General features: G+C 36.1%; 2 protein-coding genes and 1 pseudogene across 2 annotated transcripts; 1 reads left to right on the plus strand and 2 right to left on the minus strand.

Moving 5' to 3' along the window:
- Positions 1 to 866: 866 nt before the first annotated feature.
- LOC130219531 (hereditary hemochromatosis protein homolog) lies at positions 867 to 2,430 on the minus strand (annotated as a pseudogene).
- Positions 2,431 to 7,271: 4,841 nt separating this feature from the next.
- Positions 7,272 to 11,027, plus strand: LOC130219054 (major histocompatibility complex class I-related gene protein-like). The gene is made up of 6 exons (XM_056451324.1): positions 7,272 to 7,486; positions 7,638 to 7,883; positions 8,494 to 8,757; positions 8,842 to 9,126; positions 9,201 to 9,311; positions 10,990 to 11,027. The coding sequence occupies exons 1-6, from the start codon at positions 7,432 to 7,434 to the stop codon at positions 11,025 to 11,027; spliced, it is 999 nt and encodes a 332-aa protein (XP_056307299.1). The 5' UTR covers positions 7,272 to 7,431.
- A 1,677-nt stretch (positions 11,028 to 12,704) lies between these two features.
- LOC130219530 (class I histocompatibility antigen, F10 alpha chain) lies at positions 12,705 to 20,435 on the minus strand. Its single transcript, XM_056451955.1, has 6 exons — positions 20,306 to 20,435; positions 14,574 to 14,831; positions 14,126 to 14,404; positions 13,759 to 14,040; positions 13,557 to 13,691; positions 12,705 to 13,017 (listed from the first exon to the last, which is right to left on the minus strand). The coding sequence occupies exons 1-5, from the start codon at positions 20,370 to 20,372 to the stop codon at positions 13,561 to 13,563; spliced, it is 1,017 nt and encodes a 338-aa protein (XP_056307930.1). The 5' UTR covers positions 20,373 to 20,435; the 3' UTR covers positions 12,705 to 13,017; positions 13,557 to 13,560.
- Between the last annotated feature and the right edge of the window lie 23 nt (positions 20,436 to 20,458).

Genomic DNA, 20,458 nt, shown 5'->3' on the forward strand with positions numbered 1-20,458 from the left:
CCGACTTGTCTCAAATAGAGAATGTTTGGCGTGTACTGTTGCCCACCTTAAGACTTGTTTGCAGGTAGAATGGGACAAAATTACATGTCAAACACTTAATCACTTGGTTTCTCTAGTTCCCTAAGCATATATATATATATATATATATATATATACTTTACTTTTTCAAAAAAAAATAAAAAATGTGTTGCAAAAAACAAAACTGGAATGCGTGTTCATTTTGACAAAAGAAAATCACGAGGAATACATTAAGCAATGTTTGTTGTATTAGATTCAATGAAATACAAGTCAAAGTAAGTTTAGGATTTAACCACTTTCTTTTTATTTGCAGTTTTTACACTCTCCCAACTTCTGTTTCGAGGCTATATAATAACTCCTACTTTCTCTCAGGGACCTGTACTTGCTATATTTTGGCATAACACAAGCCTTGCTCCAGTCCCACAACTCTCGACCTGCCTCACTTGTCATACTATTCAAGCTAAATATCAATCTTTTTGACAGTGTTTCAGATGCGGATATTCATAACAGGTTGAATTGGCAGTAGTGCTTAAATTGACCTGAACCAAGACATTTAATTACTTAGGATGCACTTTGATTGTAGGAAAGGGAAGTACAGACTCATGTTTTGACAACAAAGATGTGGTTTACTTCGGAATGTTTCAGACATCAAATAATGTGACTTGACACCATTTTGTTTTACTGTTTGAGAGTCATTTGTAATGTTCAAAATGTTTTCTAATACGTGAGCTTCCACATCATGTGGGTTCAGCGTGACCGTCAAACTCTATGCCAACATTGACTGGTTGTGTGACATTCCTTCAAAACTCAAAAAGGTAAGAGATCCATGCTAAAAATATATAGCCTAATTGTTCATCTGAAACAGGAATAAACACTGATGTCGTCGACTGTAAAACAGTATTTGACAAATAATATTTTGATTACATGCAAACAAATAATGTGTAAAGTAACTTACTAGATGGAGTAGAATAACCACTGCTGGGTGAATCTAAAAACCCAACCAAAGGAAATTATAGTGTGTATATCTTTTAAAGTAAGAGGTAAAACAAAACAGAAAATTCAACGTTGCTGTAAACACCCATATATTTTTTAAATCTTGTCGTACCTTTAAAACGTCTTCTGCATATCACAGCTGCAACTCCAAACACCAACATCAGCATCAAAACCGCCACAACTAAAGGAATCACTGATTTAAATGGTTCGCCATGATCAAACTCTGAAACATCAAGCACAGATTGAAAAACTGCTTTTTGTGTTGATTGTTTGATTGTGATTTTAAAAAATACTTTAATACCCAAATCAACATCTAGTTTGTTGTCTAGACTGAGGTGTTTGGCAGAGCAGGAGTATTTGTGTTTTTCTCTCTCCTCTTCTCTGATCTCCAGACTCTTCCTCATCTGGTACGTCCGTCTCCATTGGGCAGCAGATCTCCTCCAGTGACCTCATGATCAGATACAGGCTGTCTATCTCTCAACAGGGTCAGGTTGATGTGACGAGGGTAAAATCCTGTTGCCAAACAACTCACTACAAACCCTCCAGAATCTAAGGTTTTCTGAATGAGTCTGACTCGGGGTTTCACTGCGGATGAAACAAATCATAAATAAGGGAATCTACTCAATTAATAATATAGGTGATGCTTTTTAATACTTACATTCTACAACAGACTAAAAACTGACACCTAAATTTGACTTCCTTTTATTTGATTAACATTTTACCTCTCCTCTTTCCTTGACTTCCTCTCTTTTTAAGGTACATTCAGAGACCTGTTGTGCATCGTGGGTAGTGTACAGTAGCATGAAGCCATTTGAAAACATCCAGAAACATTGTTGTCAGTTTTTCCATGCCTTTATGTGTTAATGTGTTATCAATAAAACGCATTTCATCGGTAGTGGAGCCTTCAAAAGCAATCTTAGTAACCAGTTGTCCAGGTATATCAGTGTCTGACACTTCACACATGCTCATCATCTGATGAACCACAAAACCTATTAAGATGAAGAAGAATACTCTGAACAAATGTCACCAACATATTAGCATTTCAGTGTTAGAATTCTAAATGTATTTATCTTGATGTAAAGGATATTTTCACCCAAAAATTACAATTCTGTCAATTACCCTTGTTCCAATCCCGGGACCTTCTAATGCAATTTAGCAATATTTCTAGTTTCCAATTAAACTTACCCTTTGTTTTGTTTTCAAACCTTCCGGCAAGTCTTCCCAAAATAAAAGGTTCCAAGTATTTCTTAATGCTATAACTAATTAGATCCACCTCCTCGTCTTCTTTTGTAGTATTTCCTTTAGGAATGTAGCTTCTTGTCTCTGAATTATAGTATCCAACTGTGATGTCATCTAACATATATATGATGCTAAATGTAGAAGGTGGAGTCTCTCCTTTAATGCAAGTTACAAGAAAGCGCAGAGTGAGAACCTGTGGGAAACAACAAAAATGTAACCTTAGAAGCATTCAGCATGTTGATATACCACAGCAAGATTAAAGTTTTAAAAATAAAGGTGCGGTCACACTGGGCTTTTCCTCCCATAGACTTCCATTCATACGCACGCGAATGCGTCAGACCGGAAACGCGGGGTCATGCGTTAAGTTTCGCAGGTTGCTGCGGTGCAAAGTTCAAGCTTGGTGAACTCTGACCTGTGAAATCGCATCATTTGACTGCGTGAGACCAATCGAGGATCAAAACAGGACCTCTCTGGACAGAAATTTAAAACATGGAGCAATCGCTGGCTTTTTAAATATCTAATCATCTTGTTTAATCCCGCCCCTTTTCGCAGCGCCGTAGGACAGAATTTCGCACACACAAAGCCCGGTGTGACCGTAGCTTTAGCGTACAGAATAAAATACACAATGCCTATATTGTACTTGATTTAAACGCAAATCCTACCTGTTAAAACAGATGTTGGAAATGACACCACACACATAACAAACAAAAAGGTCAATTGTTTTTGAGCTGCTAAAAACGTGTCCTTCTCTACAGCCATATTTAGTGTATGTGACAAATACCAAGCAGGTTGTCTTGTAACAAGTCAAGCAGGTTGCAAGTTTTATTTCCTGAAACTCTTACGTACCATCAGGGTGTTTAAAGTTGCATTGATACAGATTATGTGTCAACACATTTACATGCTTTAATTTGCAGCAATTAAATATGATAGATAAATAAATAGTAGCCGGACAGGCCCACCCACTTTCTGGTTAGGCCCACCCAGTTTTTACAAACATATTTTCTTTATTAAAGTTATTATTCCATTGCACATGCAAACTCCACACAGAAACGCCAACTGACCCAGCCAAGGATCGAACCAGCGACCTTCTTGCTGTTAGGCGACAGCACTTCCTACTGTGCCACCGCGTCACCCATAAGAAAACAAATTAAACAAATATGTAATTTTTGTGTAAATTATGGCTTTTTATGTATATTTTGTGGCAGAACTTACTGAACATCCAAATCAGTGCTCTGCTGTGAGCTAAACATTCTAATTTATACATGCGTGAGTACATTTAATTTTTTTATCAGTGAGGAGTATATTTATAAAAGACTTTAACCACCACATCGCCCTTGTAACTTAACTTAAATGTTCTATTTTTTAGTTAATCTGGACTTAATCATTTTGAGTTTATTTATTGGTTTGTAAAAGCTTATGCAACTAGGGGTGTTTCCATACTAAATACCAAAAATTGTCTAATTTGACCCAGCAGTGTTGTAGGAACTTGCATGGTTAACGCCTCCTTCAAACCGTCATTTTTTTTTCACAATTTTTGATGGCATATAGCAGTCATTAAAAACAGGCATTTAGGAACTTTCGCAGTGGGCATGAGTCGTTGAATTTGAACGTTAACACAACGCGGCTCTAGTTAAAAAAAAAATCTCCCCTGGACACTCCCCACAACCCACATTGAAATAACCTTCACTTTTGTTTAGAGTAACGTGCATTAATGAATATAAACAATGTAAACATCTTACCATAAGACGAGAATGGAAATACAAGTGAAAAAATTAGGACTACTGACTCTGAACATTTGCACTGCATGCTTTCGGTCTTAGCCTTAACTTTGTCAGAAAAAACTGGAACAGGACTTCACTGACCGGGGCTTCATGTGTCATCCCCTGCCCACTCACTAACTGATTGGTTCGTTTTTCATGTGTTGATATGCATGAAGTGCTTCTAGTTGTGTGTCATTGTTTGTCTTCCGTGCCTTACCAGCTTTCCCCACCTTGTAGCAGCCAGAGCTCACTAGATTTATACTGGATGGGACGTTAATTATTATTGTGGCCACGGAATTGCCCCACATTAAAAAAATACTATATGGTAAATATTGTAGTGTTTTGAACCATACTATAACAGAGTACTTGAATTAATATGTTGTGGTAATTATAACTACTAATACTGCTAATATGAGTAAATCACACAATACTGTACGTTTTCCACAGCCTATACTGAAATACACCACAGTTTATTGTGCCAAATACTAAAGTGTACCAAAGTATTTTAGTTTTTCAGGTTCACTATAGTTAATATGCATTAGCATTTATATAAGTGATAATATATTTAATATATAAGTGTAAATAGTATACTGTACGCGCAGTATCATACGCTATAGTATGGTTTTAAAACACTACTATGAATTACTATACTTTACTAGTTTAATGTGGGACTTTAACTGTGCATCTGCCTGAAAACAACTGCACAAATAATTGAATAATTGTTCATCAGAATCAGCCCTTTATTTATTACATTAAAGAAGGCATTAGAAGCACAACTTTAAAGTTTCAACACTAGAAATATATAATGAAAATGTATACTATCAATGTTCTAACTGTTCTATGTAAAATACTGAGAAGATTTGAATGGTTTCTTTTGTGAATGACATTAAATTTTTTTTTTTTTCTTGATTTTACTTTCACACATTTTTGTAGTGAGAAAAACACAGTGTAACTTTTTTTTACCTTTTAGATCTTTTAAACAAGTGAGTTCAAAATGTGATTCAAACTACTGAAGGTGTCTGCTATTAAATTACATATTAATTCATTCATTCATTTTCTTTTCGGCTTTGTCTCTTTATTACTTAGGGGTCGCCACAACGGAATGAACCGCTAACTTATCCTGCATATGTTTTATGCCCTTCCAGCTGCAACCCATCACTGGGAAACATCCATACACACTCATTCACACACATACACTACGGACAATTTAGCTTACCCAATTTATCTATACCACATGTCTTTGGACTTGTAGGGGAAACGCGAGCACCAGGAGGAAACCCATGCGAACACGGGGAGAACATGTAAACTCCACACAGAAACGCCAATTGACCCAGCTGAGGCTCGAACTAGCGACCTTCTTGCTGTAAGGTGATTGTGCTATACCCACTGCACCACCAGGAGGAGTAAAATGTTACAGTTTAATAGTATGGGTTAGTTGTAACCAGTTACAACAACCCTAAAATAGGCCTCGCAACGCCTATGGTTGTAACACACCCTGGGCTGAGATGTAACATATTATGTTACCACCGGGGCAAGATGTAACATAATAACATAAGAACTGTGACCAAAAAATGTTTTTATTATAATTGGTGTGTGCCGCTGTTACAAAGCTGTTATAAAAAATTTTTATAGTCTTATTGTCTGAATCTAGAGTCTGAACATCAGCAGATCTAATCTACAGATAGGTACCCTACATGTTGAAAAGGCACTTTTCTTGCAACGACTGAATGAGCCATTTAGAACAAATCTGAATGAATAATTGAGTGACGAAGATAGAGACTTGGTGCCACCCAGTGGAGATTTTTCTGTTTTAAAGGACACCTACAGTATTTGACCCTTTTTTCAAGATTTAAGATAAGTCGTTTGTGTCTCCAGAGTGTGTCTGTAAAGCTTCAGCTCAAAACACCCATCAGATTATTTATTAGACCTTTCAGAACATTTTAATTGTCTGCTCTGAACCCAATGTAGCTGTTTGGTTGCCTGTGCCTTTAATGCTAGTTCTCCCCGCCCACCATTCCCACATGTCTGTCAGTGTGTCTCCGTCTCTGTCAGAAAAACAGCACAGTGACAGACATGAAGCAAGCAAATCTCACATAAAGTTTGTAAGAAACACTACAGTAATAACTTTCCCAATGATTATTTGATGTATTTGTTGTGGAGTTAATTTAAGCCTTTCTGCAGCAATGAGTCACACACAATGTTGTTACAAAGTTCACATACACACACAGACACTCACATTTAACTTTGCGCTGTTTTTGCATGGCAAATGTGATAGGATACATGTTAATATCCACTGCTGTGTGGATATTTGTTATGTTAATGTACAAAATAAACCTGATTTAACATCCACAACCCGGGATTAAAGCATCTTTTATAATTGTACTGACATACAGCTATGGTGATAAAGTAAAGACGGTAAAATCATAGTAATTCATTACAAACATGCTGTTTTAAAAACATTTTAAACTTGTAAAACTCACTCTTGATCACATTGGATGATGATTGATAATCCTAGCGAGCTGAACAGATCTTTTAATCCCAGTTGCTTTACGCACATCCTGTCTTGTTGATATGATTAAACACACTACTACGGAGACATGTTAATATGCAGCTGTCAAACAATTCAGTGGGTGGGGAAACCGCACTCCTTTGTCACGTTGCGGTCGGCCTCAAAATGGGAGGGACTTGGGTCCTGTTTTAATGTTAGAAGATCAAAAAAAGAGACGTATTGTGTTTCTATCACTCCAATATGACTGTGGACACACTATACCTACACACAGATCTGTCCAAACAGCTTGCAAAAGATTATTTTCATTATAGGTGCCATTTAAAATCAAATGTCAAAATGAAAAACCTCACTAGTGGTTTTTACCATACGTAACACCAGGGGGAGACAGAGACCATTAAGCAAGCTGGGATAACTAACCCTCACAGAAACCGTCAGAACAGCTCTGATGGTTCTACTGCTCTTCCATTCTTCTTTCTTTCATTAAAATAGAGGAAAACCCTTAGATACCCCCAGGATTACATTAAGAAATACTGTAGTACTTCATAGTATGTTTTAGACAATGTAGTAAAGTGAATATATTGTAGATATTATGTAGTCATATTTAATGTTAAGGTCTTAATGTAGTATATTGGGAGGCTAGGGGTCAAGTGTTCAGGAAACTGCTCTAGGAGAAGTGAAAGAGGGAGATGATAGAGCACCAGACCTTGAGCTTATGTTTGGTTTTACTTTCAGTTAGTCCTGTAGGGGCTGTCGCTGTCCGGTTGTTTTCTGCTTATTTATTTACATTAAGTTGTGAAAACCTTTTTCTGCCTCTTTCTTTCCTTGAACTGTGAGTTTGAACTTTGTTACAGACACTTTCAGAGAACGTGGCCATACAAGAGGAGCACATGTTTTCACCAGCCTGAAAACAACATGAGATTTTTGTATTTTCTGTGTTTGCTGTCATTGCCAACAGCTGTTGTTACAGGTAGGATTTGCTTTTAAATCAGCTGAAGAAGCTTATGTATTTTAATTTGTATGTATGCTTATTTTACACGTTACTTTTAAGAAATGTCCTATACACATTCTACCACACAGTTAATTGCAAATTAAAGTTGTTGTCGTTATCTTTCTGACAGATTCCCACTCCCTGTGGTTCCTTGTAACTTACATCGAAGGAGAGACTCCATTTCCTGCATTTAGTGTTGTATACATGTTAGATGACATCACAGTCGGATACTACAATTCAGAGGCAAAAATCTGCGTTCCCAGAGGAAACACCACAAATGAAGACGAGGAGGTTGATCTCATAAGTTATTACCTAAATGAATATTACCCTCCAATTGTGAAAAGATTTATTGGACTTTTTAAGAACAAAACAAAAGGTGAGCTCAATAGGAATATTCAACATGTGGACAAAAGTTGCTTAAAATATCAGTATCACGTGTTCGCCCTGGTGTGTGTGATTCATTGTTCTGTTTTCCACCACACACAGAAAAGGGAAATAGAAATGTGTAATATAATTATTATTAGCTTACTAAAAAATTTAACATTCATCAAATTCAACTACTTACACCTCCAGTTTTTTTTTTTACTTAATTTATTACAATATACAGTGTGAATCAATTTAATTTAATTTATGCTTCGTTATTTGGTTATAAACAATATTATGTATGCACTTCATCATTTGGTAACAATGAACTTTATAATAGTCCTAATAATCTTTAATAAATTATCATTGTCTTCTAAAAGACTATGATAGTAAAAGTAACGGTGTCATACCGCCCCGTAGCATTCATTTTAAAGATTAAATGCAGCCATACGTAGCTCTACATAATTCGCAATCTCCAGAAAAGTACGTTTTCAGAAGGAACCTATGTTGGTTTAGATTACTAGCCCTGAGTCTCAAACCTCTAATCTTGGGAGTAGATTTCCATTCAGCCCTGATTCCACAGTTACAGTAGTTGTTATTAAGTTTGTTCTCAATCTTTACAGGTCCTGTAGTTCACCAGTTGCTGACTGTTTGTGAATTGCCAGACAAAGACGATGTTGGACAAATGATCACTAAGATTGCTTTTGAAGGCTCCACAACTGATGAAATGCATTTTATTGATGACACATTGACATTTCAAGGCATGGAAAAAGTGACGAAGCTACATCTAGAGATGTTCAGATGGTTCCATGCCATGGCATACAAACGCGGCAAACTGATTCTCGAGAAGTATCTGAAAAAGAGAGCAACTCAAGGGAAGAGGAGAGGTAAGATTACAATGTGTGCTTCTCTGTGCTTTCAATATATTAATAAAGAGTCTAATTTCTAATATTTATTTATATGCTTTCCAGTGAAACCAAGAGTCAGACTCATCCAGAAAGCCTCAGATTCTGGAGGCGTTCGAGTGAGTTGTTTGGCGACAGGATTTTACCCTCGTCACATCAACCTGACCCTGTTGAGAGATGGACAGCCTGTATCTGATCATGAGCTCACTGGAGGAGATCTGCTGCCCAATGGAGACGGAACATACCAGATGAGGAAGAGTCAGGAGATCAGAGCAGAGGAGAGACAAAAACACAAATACACCTGCTCTGCAAAACACCTCAGTCTAGACAACAAACTCATCGTCACATTGGGTAATGAGCTTTTACACAAAACTCAATCTAACAATCAAAACAAAAGTAATTTAAGTCTGTGATTCATGTTTCAGATTTTGATCACAGTGAACCATACAAATCAGTGATTCCTTCAGTTCTGGCGGTTTTGGCTCTGATGTTGGTGTTTGGAGCTGCAGCTGCTGTATGGAAAAGACGACATACAGGTACAATGAGTTTTAAAATTAATTTATGTATTTACATTTGTGTAACCTATAACTGGTAATCAACAGTGTTGTGCAAGTTACTTCCAAACTGTAATACATTACAGATTACTTGTTACTCTTATTTAAAAGTAATCCCTTACCTTACAATATTACTGTCTGTAGCAGCCCTTGATTTCCTTTAAACGAAGCAGAGAGTCTCTGACGGGTGTAATGAGTTTTATTCTGGAACCAGCATAAACACAGTGAAAACTAGAAGTAAACACAAATTGCACGAAGCAAATTTACAATGAATTACTACACATTTACAGTGCATTATCATGCATCTGCACGCAGTGCACAGCAAAAGAGCTATGCAAAGCAACCTATAAACAATAATTCACTCAGTTGACAATTTCAAAACACAACAGTTTCCACAAATAAACAATTTAGACATTTACATCATAATTTGAAACACAAACATAAATTATACACCTCACTCCGCTCACCAAGGGGTGCTAGCTTAAACACGTAGCTTCTTAGTTTAGTGATGGTCATCTGGCTAATCAGTACATGGGAATGGTAAACATGAGACAATGCAACAAAAACAAACTACATTATAATGCACATCATCGTGCTTAGAGAAATTGCATTAACTTACATTTGTCACAGGAGTTTCAAGAGTTCACACTTAGCTCACTATTTATACATAGCTTGTTTGGCGTGCTGTCCCGGGAGAGAGCCCTGAGCTCAAGGTATCCTCGAGCCCAGGGCTCCCTCCTTTCACAGGACGAGGGGAGACTGAGCTCAGGTCGATCTGAAACTCCCTCGCTGCTGAGGCCAAGGTGAACTTCCTGAGAGTAAGACGTTAGAAAAAGATTTAGGCTTATTTTATCAATAATATAGAGCACATTTGCATGGTGGGAGGAAACCAGGGAACCCAGGGGAAACCCACACGGAGAACATGCAAACTCCGCACAGAAGCACCAGATGGCCTAGTGAAGACCCAACGCCATTGGTATTCTTGCTGTGAGGCAAACGTGCTAGTCATTAGGCCACCATGCCGCCCATTCTTGATAAAGGTGGAAGAAGGGGAGGAGGGGGGTTTCTTCCAGACGAAGATAGTTGTAGAGAGGAAATGAGTATATATATAGTGACTTGGGATCCTTTGATTGGAGGATCATGATTAGCTAGTGTGGACCAGCTGGGTCAATCATGAGCACATGCTCCTCTCGAAATTAGTTTAACATTTAAACTTCACTTTATCACCAAGCTTCTGAGATGAGAGTGTTTTGATGAGTGTGGTGTAGTATGATTATACAGGTTCCGGGGTTTGCCTTAAAGCCATTAACCTGAATTAGGTGAGTGAAAATGAACCATCTATAGTGACCTCTTGTGGCCATTTACACTGTCTCAGAACTGTAATATGTTACATTACTCTTATATTACTTTTTAGTTACTTTCACCAAAATAACTGCAGAATTAGAACTTAACATTCTAAAATGACTAAATGTACTGCAGAGCATTTTACATCCAGCAGAAAGCGATATGATGTAGCAGAATGACTGTGACCTATCCAGGCTGCTAACAATATAGTACATAATTGGCTATGAGAAGGCTCAAGACAATGCAAGAAAGGATGACAGTCAGAATCACAAATGTCTTAGTGTAGCCTGTGTCTTGTTTATATTCATGGTTTCAGAGGATGAAGGAATGTCACAACCATTTGATGTTAAATAACATTAAAACCATTGAGACCAATTAGACATGCTGTACATTGTAATCAAGAACTTTCATGAAGACATGTGTCAGTAAAAGCGGTGTCAGGTTTTTCTCTCAAATTTTGCTGATGATTCCTGGATTAAGGAGATTTCCAGTTTAGTGTATAGTCAGATTCCTATAATTGGCTGTGAATTGTAATTAACATTTACTAAACAATATTTTTGTATTTTCAGTATCTGAAGAAAATGTAGAAAACAAAAATACACACAAATAACGTGATGTCCTGACCCAAAGCAACATGGATGGGTGGAGGAACTTGAGAGTAGATTCTCAATATTGTCTTCAATATGCAGTGAGCTTTATGTGCTTGAAGAATCTAACAAAGAATATTGCAGCAAGCCTGAGTGTGTGTGTGTGTGTGTGTGTGTGTGTGTGTGTGTGTGTGTGTGTGTGTGTGTGTGTGCGTGCGTGTGTGTGTGTGTGTGTGTGTGTGTATGTGTGTGTGCATGTGCGTGTGTGCGTGTGTTGCTTCATTCAAGAAGACAATCATTCATTTGTGTGTTTTCCATTTCTTTATACTGTATATACATTTGTTCTTAATTTAATTACTTTATTTATTTATTTGGAATTGTCTTGATTATTAAATAATGATCTGATTATTAACTCTAATAAACTCTGGTTATTAATTGATTTGATTATTTTTCATTTAATTATGTTTTATATTACCTTTTTAATATTTTCTAATAACATGCTTTATTATTTTGCCCCATTTCCTTTAATGTTACAATACTGGTTAGACTTAAAAACCGCATGCTTCATGGCTCAATCATAAGGTTTTAATATGATTATTAATACTGTATCGGCTTAAGTCTGTTATCAAGGTACATGTTGTAACGTTGTCTAACTTTTTACTCCATCACACCACTGTATGCCACTATGCATACTTTCAATTCAGATGGATAAAAGCTTTGTTTTGAATTTGATAAACAGATTAGAGGTCTGCAAGGGACTGTTTTTTTAATCCTGCTCCTGCCAGGTTTTATTCCGCACCCTACCGTTCCCCCTGTATATTCAGTCTTTGAATAATTAGAATAATTACTTTGAATTACTTACAATAAATTTCTACCTGACCCGACCATTCCTGCTAAATTTAGATCTGATTTTCAAAATCTCACGTTTAAATTGAGTATAACCAACAGAGAGAGATTACAGATAATACTGTAGATTATGCAAGGATTGTAGGCTAAACGTCAGTTTTCTTTGCCCCTTTGTGATCAGACATGAGTGCTCCCCTAAACCCGAGGTCAGTCTTCTAAAGCTGGTCGCACACCGGATGCACCGATGCGGGGGGAATATGACAGTTGGAAGTGACATTCACACGTTATTTAAAATGAAACTATTGTGGCGCTGCAAAAATATGAACAGTATCCTGAGTCGTAGATGGGTGGCGCTGATAGCTGCTGACTTGCAGCGCCGGTGTGCGTACTCTGATAGACATCTGTGTTTAGAATTCTAAAATGCATGACGCTGCATGGGACTCGGGAACGATTTATTGTTAGCGCCCACTCCCGTTCAAATTACACCAGAGTTACGGACCGCTACCATGTTTTATTCATAAATTTATTCCTGCAGATAAACAGATTAATACCTCAAATGACATTTACAATAATCAAACAAAGGAAATTAAAGTACATAGAAAATATTTATTTTTAGTTGTATTCAAAACACAAAAAGTTACAAATTAATAAATTGATACCAAACATGACACTGTATCACAGCACGTCCCAAATGACGTCCAACAAAATTCTAAGAAGCTCCAAAGAAAATAAATGACAATAAACAAGTAATTCAAATTCTTTATATACACTATATTACATATTTACTCTTTAAAGCAGTCAGATGTCAGTCTTAGATTATCATTCCACCATGTGCATTGTCTCCACTGAATAAAGCAGTTTCATCTTCACTGAAATGACTTCAGAAGATTACAGAACTCCATCATTTTTTCCTGCAAATGAAAATAAATGTGATTTATTCAAATGAACCATGCTAACAACAGTCACACCAAACATTTAAGGGGCCATTCACATGCAAGTTTGGTGGTAATTTGGTTCTGACCATATTTTGTGTGCTGTGAATTAAACATTCTGATTATTGTGAGTACATTTAAGTAACATTATGTCTTGTTTTTGGTCAAATTATAAGTGTTGTGTTCAAAATGAAGTCAAACTGTTCCTGTATTAATTTAGATATGGACAGAGACTCATCTTTGCTGTGCACCAGGGTTCCGACTGTAACATTGTGCAGTAAGTGAACCTGGACTAAATGTATAATTTCCACTTTAATCTGAATCCAAAGAACCAAGAGATCCAAATCCACAAGTGTAAATACATAAGGTGTAAATAAGCTGATTTCTGCAGATTCTCAGTATGTAAGATTGTGAGCAATATTGTTTTTAGTGCTCCGTTTAACATAATTAAGTAAAGATTTTAAAAGAATATATATAATCTGAAAGGAAAACATTTAAAACAAGTAAATTAGGCCTACCTCTTTATGTCTGTACTGTTGTTCTGTCCTTTTGGCCTCTTTTCCTAATGTATACTGCCAAACCAACAATTATAGCACATACCAACAGAACAGAAACACCAATAGCAATCCATGTGTAGATTCTGTGAGGTTCAGCTAAAAGAAGAATTTAGAAGATCAGATCAAGATTTTATCTGATATGTTCATGTGTGTAGATAGTTACCCAAATCAGTGTGATATTCTTTGCCCAGGTGTTTAGCAGAGCAGGTGTATTCGTGTTTTTCTCTCTCCTCTTCTCTGATCTCCAGACTCTTCCTCATCTGGTACGTCCCGTCTCCATTGGGCAGCAGATCTCCTCCAGTGACCTCATGATCAGATACAGGCTGTCTATCTCTCAACAGGGTCAGGTTGATGTGACGAGGGTAAAATCCTGTCGCCAAACAACTCACATGAAAACCTCCAGAGTCTGAGTTTGCTTTGTGAAAGAGTCTGACTTCTGGTTTCACTGTTGAGAAAAAATGACACCAGAAAGATTTCATTATATTTGGCTAAATGTCAACGGGTTCACTGTCTGTGATCATTCAGTTTACCTTTTCTATTGACTTGATTCCTCCTTTTTTCAAGGTAACCCTTGACCGTCTTATAGCAGAATGGTTGATATACAGTTTTATGACGGTGTTTGAGGTTTTCAAAAATTTGTTCTTTTTCTTCCTTTGAGATGTTTAAGTTGGTGTGAAAGGTAACATTTTTGTCAGCATATAGCACCATATTTATGGTGAATCCGTCGAAAGCAACTTGTGCAATCATTTGTCCTGGTTCACCATCATCCTTCAGCTCACACATAACCAAAAGCTGAAGAGTGAAAACACCTTAAACAGATAAAGAACGTGTATAAATTAGTGTTTATTTTAAAAACCACTGCATCTACAAATCTATTTTTTCCGCTAAAAAAATCCTACAAATATTAAGGTTTTTAGCAAGTGTTTATATGTAATTCAGATGCCTATTTTGTTGACTACAGTCTTAAACAATACACACCATCAGTTTTAGTTAAGTTTTGTTGTGCATTGGCCCATCTTCGCTTAAAGGCTGTTTTTATATGTCCCTTTATAATTTCAAGAGCGCCTTGATCAAACACATCGTCCTCAGCTGTTGTGTTTCCTCTTGCTATGAAACTGTCTGTATCACCATTATAGTACAGAACGCTGACGTCATCCAGCATCACTACACAACTCAATTCAGGAAATGGCGTTTTTCCTTTAATGGACGTTGCAAACGTCCATAAAGAGTGAGAGCCTGTAAAAAACAAATAGGGAATTTAAAACGCAATCACGATTCAGAGAAATGATGTGAGAAAACACAAAGCCAGAAATAAAGCATGTATGATGTTATTGGCAATTAAAATTTCTTATTTCTCTGGATTTGAACATTGTTTGAAACATATGGGATAGTGTAACTACACAAGTCAGCAGAATATACGTGTACCAGTGTTTGAGTGCTTTTCAGATATTTTAATGTAAAAAAATCTCACACATTGAGTTTTTAAATTCTACTTCTGTAGTTATTATAGTAAAAATAGCTAAAAACTAATACAGGAGTCATGAGATGCATTCTAACAGTCATAAGTAATATCTAATGTTTTACACTTTGGAAGAAACAGTGATCATGATTCATGAAGTCAGATGTTTTTAAGTTTTTCTTTTCTTCAAAATAATGCTACAAAACATGTCATAATGACAGTATTGACTATTTGGCTATATGTATTGATGATAGTGTTGTGTGACTCCAAGCGGTGCAGAAGTCAAAATATGAAAAAGTCAAGTAAAAGTAAAATGGGAAAGAGTAAATTGTAGCATTGTAGCAGAAGTGAGTAAATACAACAAAACTTGTATTTCTGTAATTACTTTTTATTTTTCCCATGTGAGTTTTGACTTCTCACAAAGTTTGACTCCTTTTTTGGATCAGTGGTTTGTAACCAGGAAATGTCATGATTAAATAAGCATATACATTTTCTTTCAACACTGTGAGTAGATCTGTTCTGGTGTTATATAATCTGCTTTTTTGTCAAATGTGTACAAACACATCAAGCAGGCATTATTAAAAGATAGTAAATAGTAAATACTGTTTAATCACTTCCTGAGCTCAAAAATAACATTAAAAATCTTTTTAAATAGAATTTTCACATGGTGCATTTACTGGCAGCATATTCTGTTCATCTACTGACCAAACTGTTTCTTTTATTCATTCATGAATTTATTTTTCATGATTGTAGAGCTGCACATCGTTGGATTTGCTCTTCAGTATTTGGACTCTCAGTAGTGATTATTAAACCACACTGAACTGAGCTAAACTGAACTGAACTTAAACACTACAAACTGAACTACACTGTTCCTATTTACTATGACCTTTTATGTGAAGCTGCTTTGACACAATCTACATTGTAAAAGCGCTATATAAAAAAAGGTGAATTGAATTGAATTGAATGAATTACTTTTCAGTGAAGAAACAGCAGTCAAGTCTGGTTAAGTAAATATCTCTATAACAGATTGCATTTGCAAGGTAATTTTAATTTAAAAATTGATAAATTGTTTTGAACCCTACCTTTTGTAGGTACAACTAGAAGCAAAACCATAAAAACCTGAAGAATTTTAACCATGTTAAAAGATAATTTGTTGTACTCTATGTTTCCAGTCAGAGATCACTTGAAATTATCAACTTTTAAACACACTAGAAATTCTCGTTCCACTCTTGTGGGAGTGAGTGGACACTGAGCTTTCTTGCTTTTCATTTTTAGCATGCAAGTGTACGGAAAACAAACAGGTCTTGACTTGTCCTTATTAATCAGAAACGTTTCTCTACTCTTTACCACAATTAACAGTGGCCAGTAGACCTGCAAAATTGACAGGGATAGTTTACCCAAAAAATGAAAATGATGCTGTTTACTCACCCTTCACCAAAATCTATTTTATTGCTTTCTTCTGTTGAACACAAAATATATTTATAATATTGCTGGTACCTGCACCCATTGACCGCCATAGTATTTTTCTACTATGGATGTCAGGGGGTCCAACAGTCAGTCTTCCAAATATCTTCTTTTGTGCTCATAAGAAGAAAGAAACTCATAAAGATTTTCTTTCTTTATGCCACATGAGGGAGAATAAATTACGTGAATTTTTATTTTTGGCTAAACTATCTCTTTAAGTCTCAAATACTGAATTATAGTGTTTAGTAAAAGGTTTCACTGATGTGATTTTGTTGCAAGTGAAGTTTCGGGTGCTTCTCTCGTCACCACCAGAGGGAACTATCACCCAAATTCTAACAGGCATTTCACGGACTCAGACAAGCCCTTCTTCTCAGGACTGATTGCCGTAGCTGGTGTTTCTCATCAACACTCACGCATGTAAGCCTCAAGCTGTGGTCACACTGGACTTTTCACCCCAAAGAGTTCCATTCATACGCAAGCGAATGCGTCAGACCGGAAATGAAAGGTCATGCGTCAAGTTTTCGCTCTTCGCTGCGGTGCAAAGTTCAAGCTTGGTGAACTCTGACCTGCAAAATCACATCACTTGACTGCCTGAGACCAATTGAGGATCAAAACATGACCTCTCTGGACAGAATTTTAAAATATGGAGCAATCGCTTGTTTTTTTTAATGTCTAATCATCTTGTTTAATCCTGCCTGTTTTCGCAGTGCCGCACGACAAAATTTCGCATTATAACTCTAGTGTGACCGCAGCTTTACTCATTCAGTTCAGTTCAATTTGCCCAGCAGTCATCACCGAGCGTTTATTTATTATAACTGAAAAGTTATTTATAAATATGAAAGTGTTTTTAAACTAAATATTGATTTTTATTTGGTTTGCTCATGTACTTGCTGATTTATTTCAAGGAATAAATTGCAATAGCTCAAGGGTAATAAATTTAATTAATTAAAACTACATTATTTCATTTAACGGAAACAAAAATAAAACATTACACTGCTTTCATAATTTCTTTGAATTTTTTTATGTGCCACCCCAAGATTTGGTGTGGCTTCTTCTGGCCACCCCTACGAAAATCTGGGGGCGCCACTGGTCTTGACCTCTTAGCCTGTCCCTTCATCTGTGATTGTTCTCTGCCTGCCTCGAACTCTGCCGGTTTACCAACCTGATTTTGAATTGCTTCTCTGTTACTGTTCATTGTTGTCTGTACCTTAAATAAAGCTTGCAGATGGATCCAATGGCTTCTGACTCATCACAACAGATGTCATATTAAAATGTACACACTTGTAATATATTTAATGATAGTCGTCTTATTAGTACCATAAAAGGGCATTAATAAAGCTAATGGTTGGATACATGCCTCAGATTTTTGTGCAGAAGTTTTCGAGCATAACGCTTAAAAGGAAGTGAATATTACTAAAAGTCTACTGGTTATCCAGCTTCTGGCTTGAGGATAGATTTCATTGATCTTGTGCATCAGTGAATATTCATCAGTTCATCTGTGAATGTTTCACATATAAATGTTAGGTATTTTAATATATACAAATTAGTTAACTATTGCAGTGGCTTGAGTCTTCAGTAAAACTCTAAATGAGCTTTAAGATGACTCAAAATGAAAAATAATAAAAATACAAAAGCAGACAAAGCAACTATAAATCAGGGTGGGTTTTTTCCAGTTTAACCTAGTTTAAGTAACATTAAAATAAAGGATAGATGACTTCAATCTAAAAGCAAAACAACGCATGAGGTAAATGTATGAAGACATTTATAATTATATTATTCAACTCCAATTTAACATATAATATTTCACCAATAGATTTCTTGGGTCCTCAGATTTGCTGAGTTTCAATTTTTTGGGAGGTTCTATAAAAATAAGGTAATTTTATTTTGTTTTACAGAATATTACTCATTACACTTTTCACGAGAAAAATTTACTAAGTAAAAGCAAAATACTCACTAGAAACAGTAGGAAAATTACTTTTAGATCAAAATGAAAAGAAGAAGAATTGATAGCAGTTTATATTGCATCATAAATTACAATATGTGTATGTATTAGGGGAAGGAGTTGGGGCGGACTTTTACATTTGCACTTCTCTAAGCTTTCATTTGCAGCAAACTAACAGTTGGAGGGGCATGACAAATCATATTTCACCCGAGCCATCAAACTGACATCCTCAGAGAAAAAGTACTTTCTGAGAACAGAAGAAAATGGTCAGATTAAAGATCACACTTTTACATTTTGAATATCTATTACATTAAGATAATTATAAATATGATCGATCATTTCATTTGTACACAATATAAAATAATAATAATAAAATAATAATACCTCCAGCAATATGTCCAGAGTCCAGCAATATACTGCTTATTCACTTACAAAAACAAAGCCATTTGGTTGAGTGTGCTTGTTTGAAAAATGGGTCATATACTTCTGATATTTCCAAATTTAGGGAATCTGTCTAAAATAACAACATTCTTGTAGGCATTTAAAACACCAACAGCATTTAAATAAAAGCCTTACAATCATACAACCAGCTGTAAACACGCATAGACTTTGTTTTCAATTAGGCTCCCTAAAAATCTCACTTTTACGTTTTTAATGTATCGTTGGATTGGCGATCAAATAATTAAATTCAAGTCACCTTTATTTCTATAGCGCTTTACAATGTAGATTGTGTCAAAGCAGCTTCACATTGAATATTATAGTGATTTGAAATTGTCAGAAACTGTCTATGACGCAGCAAATATTCAGCTATGGGACAAGGTCTCATGTGCCTTTGCTTTAGTGCTATATGCGTCTATAACGAACTGTCAGTACACATTCTGACTTAAAAGAAAGTCGTTTTCATGACACTAGCATATCTAAAGATCGAGTGATTTTGGCGTTTATACGCTAGCAAACATTCAGAAATGACGAGTTTAAGCTCGTGGGCGTTCGGCGCATTTACGTGCTGGTCGGTATAGTTGTAAATCTATGATTATGTCATCAAGCTGTTATAATGAGTATTACTTATGTCAAGTGCCTTAAGAAGACCTTTGTTGAAGTTGTTTTATGCTTATTGCCAGTTTTTGAGTACTTTCGGTTTCAAAGTGCCGATTGCATAACGAGAGAAGCTATCATGTTTATATAATGTTCGGCTAGCAGATGATTGATGCATATGCCTATACCCTAACACTACACTGTGATTATATATGGTGAATGTGGTTTGTGAAGTCCGATCATGTTATGCTGATTGTTTCTTTGTTTTAGTTTCATTGTAGAACCACCCACCTACTCATGTACCGTTATTTGAGGCATCTGTATTCTAACCTCCTCATCAGTGTTCAGTAAACGAAATGAATCCAACTGCATGATCCACTCCGGAGTTTCTGATCGATTTTAATACACTTCAACAATCTAAAATGTTGTAAAAACATTAGTTGGGTTTTTTTGGTATGCCATAATTATTTTGATATATGAATATTAAAATTTAATGTGGACTTTCCATACCATAAAATAACATAATTTGACCTTAGTGTTGTAGGAGCTTTGTCTTAAAGCCTTTTTCAAACAGTTATTTTTTCACAATTTTCATGGCATGGAAAAACGGGACAATGCAGTTCAGTACAGGGAAAAACAAAAAACAGATATTCTAGACCTTTTGCAGTGGGCATGAGTCAACAGTGAACACGACCCTAGTTAAAAAAAAGAAAGAAAAAGCTCCCCATGGACACCCCGATACCCACATTAGAAAACTTTCACTTTCGTTTACAATGACGCGCATGAATATAAATAATGTAAACATCTTACCATAAGACGCAAGTGGAAATACAAGTGAAAAAATGAGGAATACGGACTCTGTACACTTGTACTGCATGTCTTTAGTCTTAGCCTTAACTCGGTCAGAGGAAACTGGAACAGAACTTAACTGGCCGGGGCTGTGTCGTTCCCTGTCCACTCAAT

This window comes from Danio aesculapii, chromosome 25 (assembly GCF_903798145.1).
Source record: "Danio aesculapii chromosome 25, fDanAes4.1, whole genome shotgun sequence".
Classification (NCBI taxonomy): domain Eukaryota; kingdom Metazoa; phylum Chordata; class Actinopteri; order Cypriniformes; family Danionidae; genus Danio; species Danio aesculapii.